This window comes from Vanacampus margaritifer, chromosome 19 (genome assembly GCF_051991255.1).
Source record: "Vanacampus margaritifer isolate UIUO_Vmar chromosome 19, RoL_Vmar_1.0, whole genome shotgun sequence".
Taxonomy (NCBI): Eukaryota; Metazoa; Chordata; class Actinopteri; order Syngnathiformes; family Syngnathidae; genus Vanacampus; species Vanacampus margaritifer.
Window position 1 is genome coordinate 7,662,229 of NC_135450.1, and position 13,787 is coordinate 7,676,015.

General features: G+C 41.0%; 1 protein-coding gene across 2 annotated transcripts in view; it reads right to left on the bottom strand.

Annotated features, from left to right (window-relative positions):
* Positions 1-195: 195 nt before the first annotated feature.
* The window catches only part of grm1a (glutamate receptor, metabotropic 1a), a 34,250-nt gene continuing 20,658 nt past the window's right edge, over positions 196-13,787 (bottom strand). Inside the window, exons 6-10 of one of the 2 annotated variants that reach the window (XM_077551915.1) lie at positions 12,014-12,260; positions 11,406-11,574; positions 8,571-8,697; positions 6,091-7,027; positions 196-2,616 (exon numbers count right to left, since the gene is read on the bottom strand). In XM_077551915.1, coding sequence (XP_077408041.1) covers positions 2,001-2,616; positions 6,091-7,027; positions 8,571-8,697; positions 11,406-11,574; positions 12,014-12,260 — 2,096 coding nt within the window. In that variant the 3' untranslated portion in view covers positions 196-2,000. The remainder of the gene's footprint in view (positions 2,617-6,090; positions 7,028-8,570; positions 8,698-11,405; positions 11,575-12,013; positions 12,261-13,787) is intronic. The other variant, XM_077551916.1, reaches the window with a different exon arrangement.

Consider the following 13,787-nt stretch of genomic DNA (forward strand, 5'->3'; position numbering starts at 1 on the left):
CACACAATACAACAAAAATGCCTCACTTTTGAAGTTTTCAAGGCAAGTAGTAAATACTGAGAGCTGTTTCAAATATTGCATGAAGTCACCAAAATAGAGTGGCGCCTTGAGATGCTGTAGTGTTGTTTTCCAAGTTTCATATTTTGTTACAGCTCTCAATGCACAAATGCAGCAAATATTAAATAAAATGCCCACTGACTTTTCCATAGAAACCATTTTTATTGTACAGCCTTATTCAACGTGTCCAAAACATAAAGGCCTATAGCTCATCCTAGAGTTGTTCAACAAGGTGCTCTACCCTGTTTATACTTTTTAGACATAAAAACCATCACTATCATAGACTGGAAAACATTTGGAAATACAATAAACCGGCACCATGTACTGTATAGTCTTATACTTAATGCGCATTCTTATTGATAAAAGTAGAAGAAACTTAAGGTGGAATTAAATAAGTCATTACAAGAAGCAACTAGTCATTGCAAGTACTTTTACTGAAAGGATACAAGTTAGCTTAAAAGTTCAAAAGCACTCGTATAAATTCAGGTCTTTCTCTCTCTCTCTCTTTTTGAAAAGACTGTGGACATTCTAAATATAGAAACATGTATCTGTATTACAAACATACCACCTGTGTGAAAAAACAAGAGATGGCATAACAGTATTACAAATACGAGTACTGTGTTTTTTGTTTTTTTTTTGTATATATATTTTTTGCCTTCTTAGGACGACAGCAGAAAAGAGAAACAAAAAAGCCACGTGTCGAAAGCAAAATTACGTCCCGTAACTGCTATAACAACCCTTGTTGGCACATTTTATGTCCACCTACAGCGCACAGAAAGAGGCTAGTAGTTGTGTTGATGCCAATCACACTTTGAAAGATGCAGAAAAACAAGCAGCTTTCTGTACTTCTTTATGGGGAAAAAAACTGTTCTTTGTATATTTAAATGAGGTTCGATGTGATAGCTAAGGTGAATTAAAAAGGCAAAAAAAAAAAAGTGCACATTTAGACTGTCTTGTGCTGTTTAAGCTTTTTTGTAGTGTTTTTTATTTTTTTTTGCAATGATTTGCTTTATTTACAGTACGGTGCAAAAGCCTGAGGCCACCACTAGATTGGGATAATGTTTCAGCAATGTTAGCATCATCATACAATATATACCCCATTTCAACAATGAGTGATCCCCACTCTGGTAGACGCCATGCTTGATTGCAAAGAAGAATAAACAAATGGCACACTTCAAATAAATGCTACCATAGGACTGAGGGATAGACTCCAACAAATATGTATACAATATTTCCTCAAATAGTGACCTCTGCTTCAATAGATGGGAGCCTCGGTTAATCCTGTACATTTCAAATAAATTCCTCCACTCTCGAAGACACAGTGCCTCAGTTAATTGTTGTCCATTTGAATGAACACCACACCTCAAATATGCCATTTGTGAATTTAAAAAAATAAATAAAAATAGAACAGGGGATGTCACAAGGATGACTTAATAACATGCACTGCCTCTACGACATATGTGGGTGGCATCTGTAAAGCTGAAATTTAGGAATTAGGAGGTGGCCCAATACTTTTGCACAGTACCTTATGGGAATTTGGCATGACAAGCTAAAGAGTTTTGGCACTGTTGTTGTTGTTTGCTGACAGCCCTTCAGACATGGGCTGTGTTTGGAATCATGCAGCCATTCGTTACGCCCTAATCACTTCGGTATACAGAGCAGTCATTCTCAAAGTGGGATGTGGGCGCCCTCTTGTGGTACACCAAAGAATACCCCCCTAAGTTCAGTTCAGTTGTATTTAACTTTTAATCACAATACATATGCATTTAATCATTAAGAAATGTGTGATTCCGAACACAGCCATGTTCTTCTGCGTGTGTCTTTAATGTACGCCTAACGACAACACAAGCAAGCAAAATGGCGGCATCAATAAACAAAGAAGTATAATCAAAGCTTGTCAAATGTTGTGCACCATTTAGGTTTTTTGTTTTGTTTTGTTGCTCTCACAGTGTCGAGGAGCTGTGTGCAAAGTCTCGGAGGGCTTGGGCGGTGTAGTGTGGACCCCCCAGAATGGACTCCATGGAGGGGGACCCTGGGACGGAATCCTCCGAACACACCGAGTCTCTGAAGGGGGACGGCGGGGACAGAGCCAGGGTGTCGTCCAGGGCGAGCTTGTGCCCCTCCGTCCCCTCCTCCTTGGCATCATACATGTAATCGTGCAAAAGATCCAGCTGCGCATCTGGGGACACCCCCTCCTCGAGGGGTCCCGCCAAAGGGAGCTCGGTGAAAATCAACGGCTCGTCGGCAGGGGGGGGCGGGATGTGCGAGCGGTGCGTTTCCACTAAGGGGCCCGCGTGCGGAGCGGGACCGGGCGGGGCGGACGGCGGCTCTTGCGGGGGCGGGCGGGGGTCTGTGCCAAGGTCGCGGGCGGCGGTGGCGGCGGCGGAGGGGTGGCAACTGTGGGGGTCGGGGGTGTTAGTTAGGGGCCTGATGACCGCCGTCTGATTCAGGCCGGCTTCCTGTTTCCTCACATGCACAGACAGTCTGTGCCACACATTGCCCCCGCTCGGAGGGTGTCTTGCACCTGATTCAGACCATGACACAGACTTGCCGTTAGAACTACGAACGAGACAAAGACTCAAGTTACCATCTCGGGGGAGGGAAACAAGGCGGCCGCTACAGAAAGCAACAAGACAACATGGCTGACATTTAGGAGCTTCGATGATTCATAATGTGCCGCGCACAGCATTATGATCTCCCCACTGCTTCTGTAAACGTCTGCGCTAATGATATCAGTTTATTTTTTTTGTTCTTTCCGTTTTTAATTGGCAAAATCAAAATTACTTTTTGTTGTTGTTTGTGTTTACATCTGATGTTTTTTTTTCTGGATGAGTTCATTATGCACCATAACCTTTTCAGCTAAATTAATTTGACCTTCTCTAAACTTTTTAACATTCACTTTTTAATAAATATCCAACTGCTCAATGTTTCAGTGCTTTTAGCACAGCTTGCTGTTCTCTAACAAGGAGCTGAAGGGCAGAATTCACAACAGGTGTTGGATCCATGAATGGACATTTGCTAGTTCAACAACAGGTTAGCTTAGCTAGCACTACCTAGCTAGTACGAAACAATACAAATGGATTTACTGGACCACGGGGTGTCAAAATGAGTGTGTTCATTTTGAGTTAATTTAAAGTTCCTTTAACGTCATACATTTTTTTAAATGCACGATTAATGACCCTGACTTGGAAAGCCAGTACTGAAGGAATTCCAGTCGCAAAACAGCAGACACGTCCATGTCAAAATTTTGCAATAATAAATTTAATAATAACGTATATATTTGTGGAGACTGGAGTCAAGTTGTATTTTACAGTTTTAAAAATGTACAGAATTTCACAAGTTACTTAATATCATTTAAAGATTCAGGCTCAGTGCATTTTCTTTTCATGATTCATGTCACCAATAATTAACGCAATTATGCCATCAAGTGGCAGAAAAATGACCTTAACACAAATCAATATCATACTCGTTTTTTACAGTACAGTACATCTTTTTAATTGTAACTCAATTTTATGAATTATTATGAAGTTACTGTATCAATGACAAACAGATGCAGCCATATTTCTATTAGTTTAATTTCCCCCCCACTTTTATGTTAACAAGAGTATGAAAACTTAGAAGAAAACATTTTTTTGTACATTTTTTGTACATTTAGATATACTGTAAAATTTGCGATTAATCATGAGTTAACCATTGAAGTCACGCAATTAATTGTGATAAAGAATTTTTTAATTGCCTGACACCCCTAACTGGACCAAAGCAAAACGCTGTGAATTCTATTTCTAACGATGAGAAGAGATCCTGGAAGCTAAAGTAAGCTACTGTATTTTAAACTAAAAAGGCACCTGTTTCTTCAAATAAGTGAATGTAAAGTGCTTTGGACACCGTATGGTGTAGAAAAAGCACTACATAAGGGCACTCCATTTACGAGTTTGAGCAAATTGGACTATGAAGCATTTTTTCCGGATACAATAGTATTTGCTCGTTCACCAATTGAAAATGGAAAGAACAATGATACAAAGACTTAATGAGTGGGCTAAAATGAATGCACTTGGTTGGCTAGCGTTGCCGAGGAGGGGGTTAGTGCACAAATGTTGGGGGTCTGGTGCGCTCAGTGTGATTAGTCAGAGGCGTTCATGCTGCGGTATGTCAAATATGAGGTTCATTGTGGTCAGTCGGAGGCAGTAGGGGGCGCTGCCTCCTTCTTGTAGGACTGCATCACAATATACGGCAACATCTCGCCTGACGTGAAAGTGCCGCTAGCAACTAGCTAACTGTTTTTTGTTTGGCTTTTAGTAGCCTTTTCGCAACATGGGTGGTCGTTTTTTTTTTTTAATTATTGTGAAAAAGGCCACCAAAACCCAACAAAAAAAGCAAAATGTGTAGCGTTAATTCTTTGTCGGACGTCGAACTGGGTTTTCGCGAGGCGCGCGTCGATGCCTTCCGCTAGCTAACATAGCTGATAGCCATTAGCGATGAGTCAGTCGCCAGCGCAGCCGTCAGAGAGGTGAGACACATGGACGTTTGCCAACAGGCTTATTTAAGGGGGTTAGAAGGAGGCCGACATACTGTAGCAGGGGTGAGAGACAACATGGAAACATTAACTCCGCCCATCGCCTTACTTCGCAACAGTATCCTCGTGTCACTGCTGTGAATCTCAAAAGTGAGGGTGAGTTTTAAGACTTCTAGATCTTAAAACTAGCTGACGTGTGCAATTTGTGTTACTGTAAATCCTGTAAGCACGTCAGACAGGGAGTTCAAATCCAACTTAACTGACGCAGCATCAATGTGTTATTGATTAGCTTGTTTTTCTAAAGCTTGTAAGGATTTCGATTAGCATAGAACACAGTACAAGTGCACAATTGAAATCATGCATGAACACTCAAATGATGCATTTTGGGACATAAAAATGCAACTTATACAGTATTTCCTCACCCCAAAAAATCTTCTGCTTTAAAACACACCGCGCCTCAAATAATTAGCCACCTAGTACAACACGTCTTCACTTATGACTAATTGGTCATCAAAAATCTATATTGTATTTTTTAAATTGTGGCCGCTGCTCTAATAGACGCCAGACCACAATTAAACAAAAAGTGCATAATAATGCTAATAAAAAATATACAAGTAGCGGCCTCCACTCTTAAAAATGCCATGCCTCCAAATAAACGTTGCAGCTCATTTCAGTTACGTTTTTTTATTTTTTATTAATCTAAATCAAAAGTAGGCTATAATAACCTTTTTGATTTGAAGGTTGTTAATAAGGAAAATATATGATCACTTTGGAAAATGTGCCTTTGGGGAGCCTCCTGTAGCATTTGAGTGTTCATCGTTACAGCGGCACCTTGAGATATGAGTTTAATTAATTCTATGATCACGCTCCTAACTTAAAACACGAGTATCCCAAATCATATTTTCCCAGTGAAATGATTGCTATTAATCTGTTCCAGGCTCCTCTTGAAAAACTAACTTTACGTTGTTTTTTTAAAAAAAATAACACTCGTCTAACACACACGTCAGGATTTAATGATGCATATCAAATCATTGTGCTGCTCCTTCTGGTGTGCCCTGCTTAGCCACCAGGGGGAAGTATAATACAGCAAGGCAGACACAAATGAAGAAGAACAGTTTCACAGCTAATGTCAATGATTTATTAAGATCTTTTTTGTAGATAATAAATAATATATGCCTGTGAGTATTAGTTTATCTGTGTCTACATCTACATTATATCCTCCGTTTGTGTTCAAACATCCCTTGCTTAAAGGGTTCTAAAACCAGGATAACAATGCTAATAGTTAGCATGTCAATAGCGTTTTCCATTCTATGCTATGGTTACACGAGTAGGCCCTTTTTAGGCAGTTCTTTGGATGTTTTAAATACACAACATTAGTTTGACAGTAAACTTCGCCGGGGAGTGGCATTAAACATCTTCAGGCCTCTTTTTTGATGAATTGTATCACTGTAGCGCTTGTATCTCAAGGTACCACTGTACTTGGAATAACAGTACGATTAGCAACACAAGAGTGGACTCACTTGGCGTTGCCAGAAGTGGGCTTCTTCTTGCGGAACATGTTGAAGAAGCTGTTGGTCCCGCACGCCGCTGCCGACTTGCCGTCCCCGACGTGCATTCGCACCACGTCGGACGTGGTGAAGGCGCTTCGGACGTTCCTCTCGGGCTTGGCGATGATAATGTACATCTTGGGCGTGAACATGCAGCCCAGCGCCACGGTGACGCTCAGGCTGACGGAGAAGGAAGTGGTGATGATTTTGTAGTTGGAACCGAAGTAGATGGGCACGAAAGCCAGCCAGATGATGCAAGTGGTGTACATGGTGAAGGCGATGTATTTCGCCTCGTTGAAATTGGCCGGCACGTTGCGCGTCTTGAAGGCGTAGTAGGTGCAGCTCATGATGAGCAGGCCGTTGTAGCCCAGCGGCGCCACCATGCCAAGGTTGCTGGTGTTGCAGATGAGGTAGACCTCGCGGATGCTGGGGTACGACTTAACCGGTTCGGGCGGCTCCAGGATGATGAGGGTGACCTCCAGAGTGAGCTGGACGCTGATCAGCATAAAGGCGATGATGACCTGCGCCCAGGCACTCATGAAGCGCGGCTTACGGGTGCAGATCTTCTTCTTGCTGCCCGCCAGGATGCGAGCGATGCGGTTGGTCTTGGTCACCAGCGCCGAGTAGCACATGGCCGACGACAGGCCCACCAGGAGGCGCTGCAGGTAACAGGAGGGCACGGTGGGCCGGGCGATCAGGGTGAACGGGCAGATGTAGCCCAGGAAGATGCCCGCCAGGATGATGTAGCACAACTCTCGACTGGAGGATTTGACGACGGGGGTGTCGCGGTACTGGATGAAGATGAAGGTGACGAAGGAGGTGATGAGGATGCCCACGCAGGAGAACGCCACCGCCACCATGGACTCCACGTCTGCCCAGTCCAGATACTTCAGGGGCAGCGGCTGGCAGTCTGGAAAGCAAAAGGGATAATATGATGAGATGCCGGACAGGATAAAAAAAACTCTCTCTCACACCCATCAATAAGCGCTCACTTACTCCCAAAAATTGCTGTCACATCCACACACAAAAAAACATGGAAAAAGATCTCAATCGCCCCAAAAAAACTGTCATGAAAACAAAAAAAACCTCTCACACTCACCCAAAAAAATCAAATACTCATTGAAATACCACCCACCCACATGTAAAACTCACTTGCACCAAAAAAGAAAAAAATCATCTCACAAAAAGAACCTCCAACTCTCTCAGGTGTTAAAAAAACACTTTCCACACTTACCAAAAAACTCTCACACATAAAAAAATTTATGTTATTTTCAATTTTTTTTTAAAACACCCAAAAATCAGTCAAACCAAAAAAAAAAATCATTGACCCAAAAAACTCTCACATAAAAAACTCTCACTTTCCAGTCTCAAGCACATAGGAAAAACTCACTAGCACCATAAAAACCTCTCACATTCATCCAAAAAAAACCTCCTCTCACATTCATCCAAAAAAAACCTCCTCTCACACTCACTAAAAACAAACAGAAAATCTTCACCCTCACCAAAAGAACTCTCATTAGCATTGAAAAAAATCTTACACTCTCACTAAAAAAACTCTCACACTCAATAAAGAAAAAAAAACTCTCACACTCAAGAAAGAAAAAAAAACTCTCTAAAAAAAATCCTATTTGCCCAAAAAACTCTCCTGAAAAAAAAACCCTCTCATTTAGAAGACAAAACCTTTTACGTTTACCCCAAAAAATCCTGGTCATACGAACAAAAAACTCTCATGGCACAAAAAAAATCTCCCTGAACATTTCTAACAAGCATCAAAAAACCTTCACCGTCACCCAAAACAACTCTCATGCTAACCAAAAAACTCTCACTCACGTGAAAACACTGACTTTAAAAAAGTGACAAAAAAAAAGTCACATGAAGCAAAAAACTTCCACATACACCTCACACCGCTCAATCTCACCAAAAACCTCTGACACGCAAAAAATAATCTCACACACACCCAAAAAATGGTAGAAACTAAAAAACTATCTCACATTAAAAAATGTGACATCTCAAAATTATTAGAATTGTCTTAATGAAAATGCAAAAAAAACATTTTTGATGTTTTTTCCTTTTCAGTATATTTAACTACTTAGCACATGTTGACCTCCAGTATACTGATTGATTGATTTGAGCAATACACATGAGACGCTTTGGCCCTCCTCTTCCTTCCATTTTCTTGTATTTGGCCCTCACTGGAAAAGTCTGAAATGCCTGATTTAGACATTTACTGCAAAACGTTGTAAAATGGATGCCACAACTGGTAACAGCAAAAATGTCATGTGAGTAATAGACGGTAAACAAAAAAAAAAAAGATTTCACACCTGGGAATAGAGAGCTCAACTCAATAGCTTGCTGTCAAAACAAGTGATTGTCACATTTGGCAAAAGGCACAGTGGAGGGAATCGAATGACCAACACACGACTGACAGGATCTCATGGTTTAGTGTCTCTCACCTGCCAAGTCGTCGGCGGGCCACCATCCCAAATCGCAAGCCTTGCAGGTGAACTCATCCAGGACAATCTCATTTTCCTTACACGTGGTGCAGATCCAGCAGCAGCTCACTTCGCCCTTCCTGATCACCTGCGAACACAAACGGGCCACTCACGTCACGCCGTCCTAATTCATCAAGTTGACGATTGTTGCTACGCTGTTTATAGGACAAGGACGTCGGCTTTTCTGAATTCTGCGCCCGCGCCAGCTGTTAGCGGCGCTGTGATATGTAAAGCAGGGTGATAAGTGGGTCAGGATACAAAGTGAGGAGAGGATGCATCCTCCCTCAGGGCAACTTAGTGTAAAGCTTGACTCAAAACAATCAGCTCCGGATGAGGAAAATCAGGACATGTCCCAAAACAGGGGAGAACGCAAGTGTTTAAATAAATATGATTCTTACCATATTACAGATAAATCTGATGCTGCTTGCATAGCTGTCTATTGGAGGTGTGGCGTTTATTAATTCAAGTGGATGGCACACCTTGTGTATATCGGGGAAAATATATAATTGTACAAATGCATTTTTAACACATTCACTGCCATTGACGACTACAGACGTCAAAGATCCATCAGAACAGCTGGCAGTGAATTTGTTTTTACAATAATATATTTATACTGTTACCATTACATTTGTATTTATTTTCAAACAACTATATATTTATAAAAAAAATTCTCTAAAAAGACATATTTCACATACTTTATATATTCATTCAGGTCCAGAAAGTAAAAACCCTGCAGTCTGGCTTTAGCCATTGATGCTAGCTAGCTAGCTAACTGCCTAACAGTCTCCCATGGTGCTCGTTTTCCTTATAGTGAGCTAGCTAGGTAGCGTCAGGGGCTAAAGCCAAACTGTAGCAGGGTTTTTACTTTCTGGACCTGGATTTGCCACCTCTGTATTCATTGTAGGACTAACACCACTGTCTTGTTTTTTTGATGAACAGGCCAACTATGCTACTGTATTTTAACATTGGTGGCATTATGGTGGCACTTGAAAAGTTAGGTATTTATTTAAGAGTTACTTTAAAAAAAAGAGTTTGAGTTGAGAACCACAGGCATAGATCATTACAATGTAGAAACACCTGTTAGTCCCCCCCCCCCCCCCCCCCCCCGATATTGAGGAAACAGAAAGCAGACTAGCGAGAAACCAAATACCCAACAAATGTGCATGCTTGTACACGATGTGTCCTTGGACAAAGAGTAACAAGCAGAGTCCCTTTAGCAGCCAAGGATGCTTTGGATGATTACCAAAGAGAACAAAAGCGGTGACTCACTGCCAAAAAAAAAAGGCCCATCACGTTCAAGCAGTGACAAAGGTGCCAATGGAAACACAGGCGTAGGATTATGTATGCGGGAAACTATGGAAGGGGAGCCACTTCAACCATGTCTTTGAACTTAAGAACATCTTGAGTGGATTCACTGTTACACTTTGATTAATATTGAATCGGCGATGGTGGTCCTAAGCAGTGCACTCTCAACAGTAAGTTATCACCAATGGATGACACTTTCATATCCTCAAGCTCAGTTCAAAACGCTTTGATGATGCCCACATCCTCCTTCAAATGAGGATTTGCATCAAGTCAACCTGGCAATTTTCCTTCTTTGTTCCGTACAGTTCACGGTGGCTCATCTCATCTTAATGATAAATGATAGACTGTATCTTTCTGGTATATTCTGTCTTTAAAATGTTTAGTATGAATGTTTATGGATTTTTTTTTAACCTACCAACATGACTAAGTGTGTGTTATAACGATTGAAAATGGGAGGAAATAATACTACAAATTAAGCCTGTGAACTAAACAGCTCTACCTTAAGCCAACACACACTCACTTAGCGGGCTAGCCAGCTTGCTGCTAACTCTTTTTTTCTTTCTTTCATTTTTATTTTGTATTTATTTATTTATTTATTTTTCACTCACGCACACATACAAACATGGTCTCCCAGGCGGGGAAGCGAACCCCCACCAACAACCGCCACCTGGAGAGCTAGCTGCTAACTACCCTGTAGCAGTCAGGACGACTTGGCTCTCACTTTGCAAAGATATTTAAAACGAATAATGTAAAGTAAATGAAGAGTCACATCCCCGAAAAGCAACTTTATATCGTTGTTCTGTTCTCATCAACATAACGGCCCAAATGGCAGAAATATCACCTGTTTATCATGCTGGCTAGCCAGCTAGCTTGCGTGCTTTCTGCTAGCTTGCCTGTAGCAGACTTGGCTCACACTTTTCTTTTGTACACAACATTGTAAAAGGAATAAATCCTGTAGTGAAAAGAGTTCCACCCCAAAGAGCAACTTTATCTCATTTGTCTTTTCTCATCAGCATAACTGTAAAGCTAATGCGAATTTCACATGGCAGCCACAACAATTGGTGATGCAACACTTTCAGATGGAATGGTGGTCATTTTCCACCTTTGGCAGGACCATTTTCTGCATTAAAAGGTCGCATCAGGGTCAAAATAGCGGTGGGATGACCCCTGAGTATAAGAAATAAATTGAAATATACCTGCCACTCACATCAAACCAGGTAATATATCACGTTTCATTGGTTTCTGTGTAAAGGTCAAAATGTCTCTGATGCAGCCATTTTTCAGAATCAGTGTGAAAGAAACTCTATGCACCTGCTTGATCACAAGTCACAGCAGAATGAGTAACTAACCCCTGGCATGTTGGTGCAATAACACTCTCATATAGTTAAAGACAATTTACTAGCACTAATGGCTATTGATTTCCCCCCCCTAGACATTTTGGTTTATTCAAGCTAGTGGCAAAGTTAATCGAGAACAAACGAGGCTGCATACCTTGATCTGTCCTTTAGAGCAGGGGTCACTGCAGACGGAGCGCACCATGTCGCTGCTGTTCATCCACAACTTGTTGTCGTCAATGCTCAGGATGCCCTCGTGCCAGGAGCCCACGTTGATGTAGTCGTAGTGGCCGTCCTCCACGTTTTGCAGATTCATAATGTCGTACCTGAAATGTGGACAACACCACGTTGGCTGGAGTGTCTTGACAGCTCATTTATTGATAACAATTCCATCCCGCTTTTCTCATCTGAATTCACTTAAAATGCGGGCGGCCGAGTGTCACGGCAACAAGTCATGCCAGCGCATGACTTGCTCTCATTTTGACGGTAACGCTTAACCTCAAGATGACAAAAGAATGATACGCCGGAGCTTTTTGACTGTCAAACGCTGCCTGTTCAACTGAAGTCAGATGAAAGCGGCCCTTTTTCTGAATTTGTTCCGGTCTAAATGAATTACATCCTAGGGCTTCATTTGCTAAGATCCCTAGCGACGGGTGCTAAATTGCATGTTTATGCCCAAAGATTTGCAGTAGCTGTTGAAGACCGCCTGATTTAAAATACACTTTACAGTCTTATCACATGTAGCCGTGTGCTCTGACTCGTTACCGTCCAGGGGTGTCTCCATTTTGGTCAAAGTAGATGTCCTCCCCGGAGACCCCCCTGAAGGACGTCTTGAGCAGGTAGTCGAGAAGCTTGCTGCCGTCGATGGGGTCCATGGCCTCGCACAGCCCCGTCTGTCCCGGGCACAGCTCCCGGTGCATGTCGTGGAGGCCGTGCGCCATGGCGTAGATGGCGTTTATGACGAAGCCCATTTTGCTGTCCTGGACGTAGTTTTCCTGCAGGCTCTCGTTTCCTGTTCGGGGACAAAAGACAAGTTGATGCAGTCTGTTGGTTTTGTTCAGTAACATCACAAATTGTGGGATTGGAGGCAAACTAGTACGGAAGCATATTACATTCACTTGGGAGGGAAAAAACTCTGGTTTTTCTGACAATTTTTTTTTGTGGAGCTTAGTTTTTCTGAATATTTTTGTTCTGTTATAAAAAAAAAATGAAAATAAACATAAGCTCGTGCTCTGTTTTTCGTTTTTTTCTGTTTAATTAAAAAAAAAATTATTTGCGTTTTCTAAATACTTTTTTCTGTTTTACTGCATTTTTTTCTGGCATAAAAAAAATCTGAAAAACGGGGAAAAATATTCACAAAAACAGGAATATTTTTTATTTTTTTATTTTTATTTTTTAAAGCACCAGCTTCTGTTTTTTCGGAATATTTTTTTTTAAATATATATATATATTTTTACCTCTGAACTCAATGTGACTTGTTGCAGACTCGCTAATGGCTGACACTTTCCCGCATGCAATACGCTTCCGTAGAAACGTAACTGTTAGCAGTTACTAAAATCATGCCGATCAATTGATATGTCCGTATACGGAGCCAGTAAGTGATATTGTTAGGTTTGTTGGAGGTATGCGTGAATGTGTCCGCCATTAGCGAGTCTGCAACAAATCACTTGGAGTTCAGAGGAAAAAAAAATAATAATAATAATAATAGAAAATTACTCCGAAACAGAGCACCGAGTTTCTGTTTTTCTGAGTAAGTATTTTTCAGTTTTTTTTGAATAATTCCCCTCCACCAATTTTTCTGAATATTTTTTCTGTTTTTCTGAGTACTTTTTCCTCCTGTTTTTCTGAATATCCCCCCACCCTCGTTTTTCAGAATATTTTTTATGACAGAAAAAAAATTCAGTAAAACAGAAAAAAAAAATCTGAAAAACTGAAAATTAAAGAACAATACACACAAAAAATAAAGCTCCCTGAAAAAAATTGTAAGAAAAACAGGAGGGTTTTTTTTTTCCAATTGAATGCAATATGCTTCCGTACATACAGTGGCACATGCCTCGGAAGTGGTTCAAATTTGGTATTTATGAAAAATATGCCTAAAAAAATATACAAAAAAAATATAATTTTTTTTGGGCAACATGCATATTCAGTAGAAAACAAAAGGTGTGATCTCAGTGGTTAGTGCGATCAAACAGTGTCTTAAGGTGTCCGCTTTCAAGTTTAACTGATTACTGACTACGTTACAGGTTTTTATCAACGCATCAGTCAAACTTGAGGTATTAAGTGCTCACGGAGTGCATGGTGTGATTCTGATGACCACAGATGTATAGAATAACGTACTTACCACCTTGAAGGTCTAAAAAAAAATTAACAAGAGAAAGTAGAGTAGCATGTATGAAGGTATTGCTCCATAAATAGGTGTGGTTTGATTATTTGTGACTATGTGAATAATAAAATTTACCGTGGTCACCTTTTGAGAGCAAACAGAAAGAATAATAAGGGAGGAAAGAAAAAAGAAGAGAAAACATAATTGATCTATTTT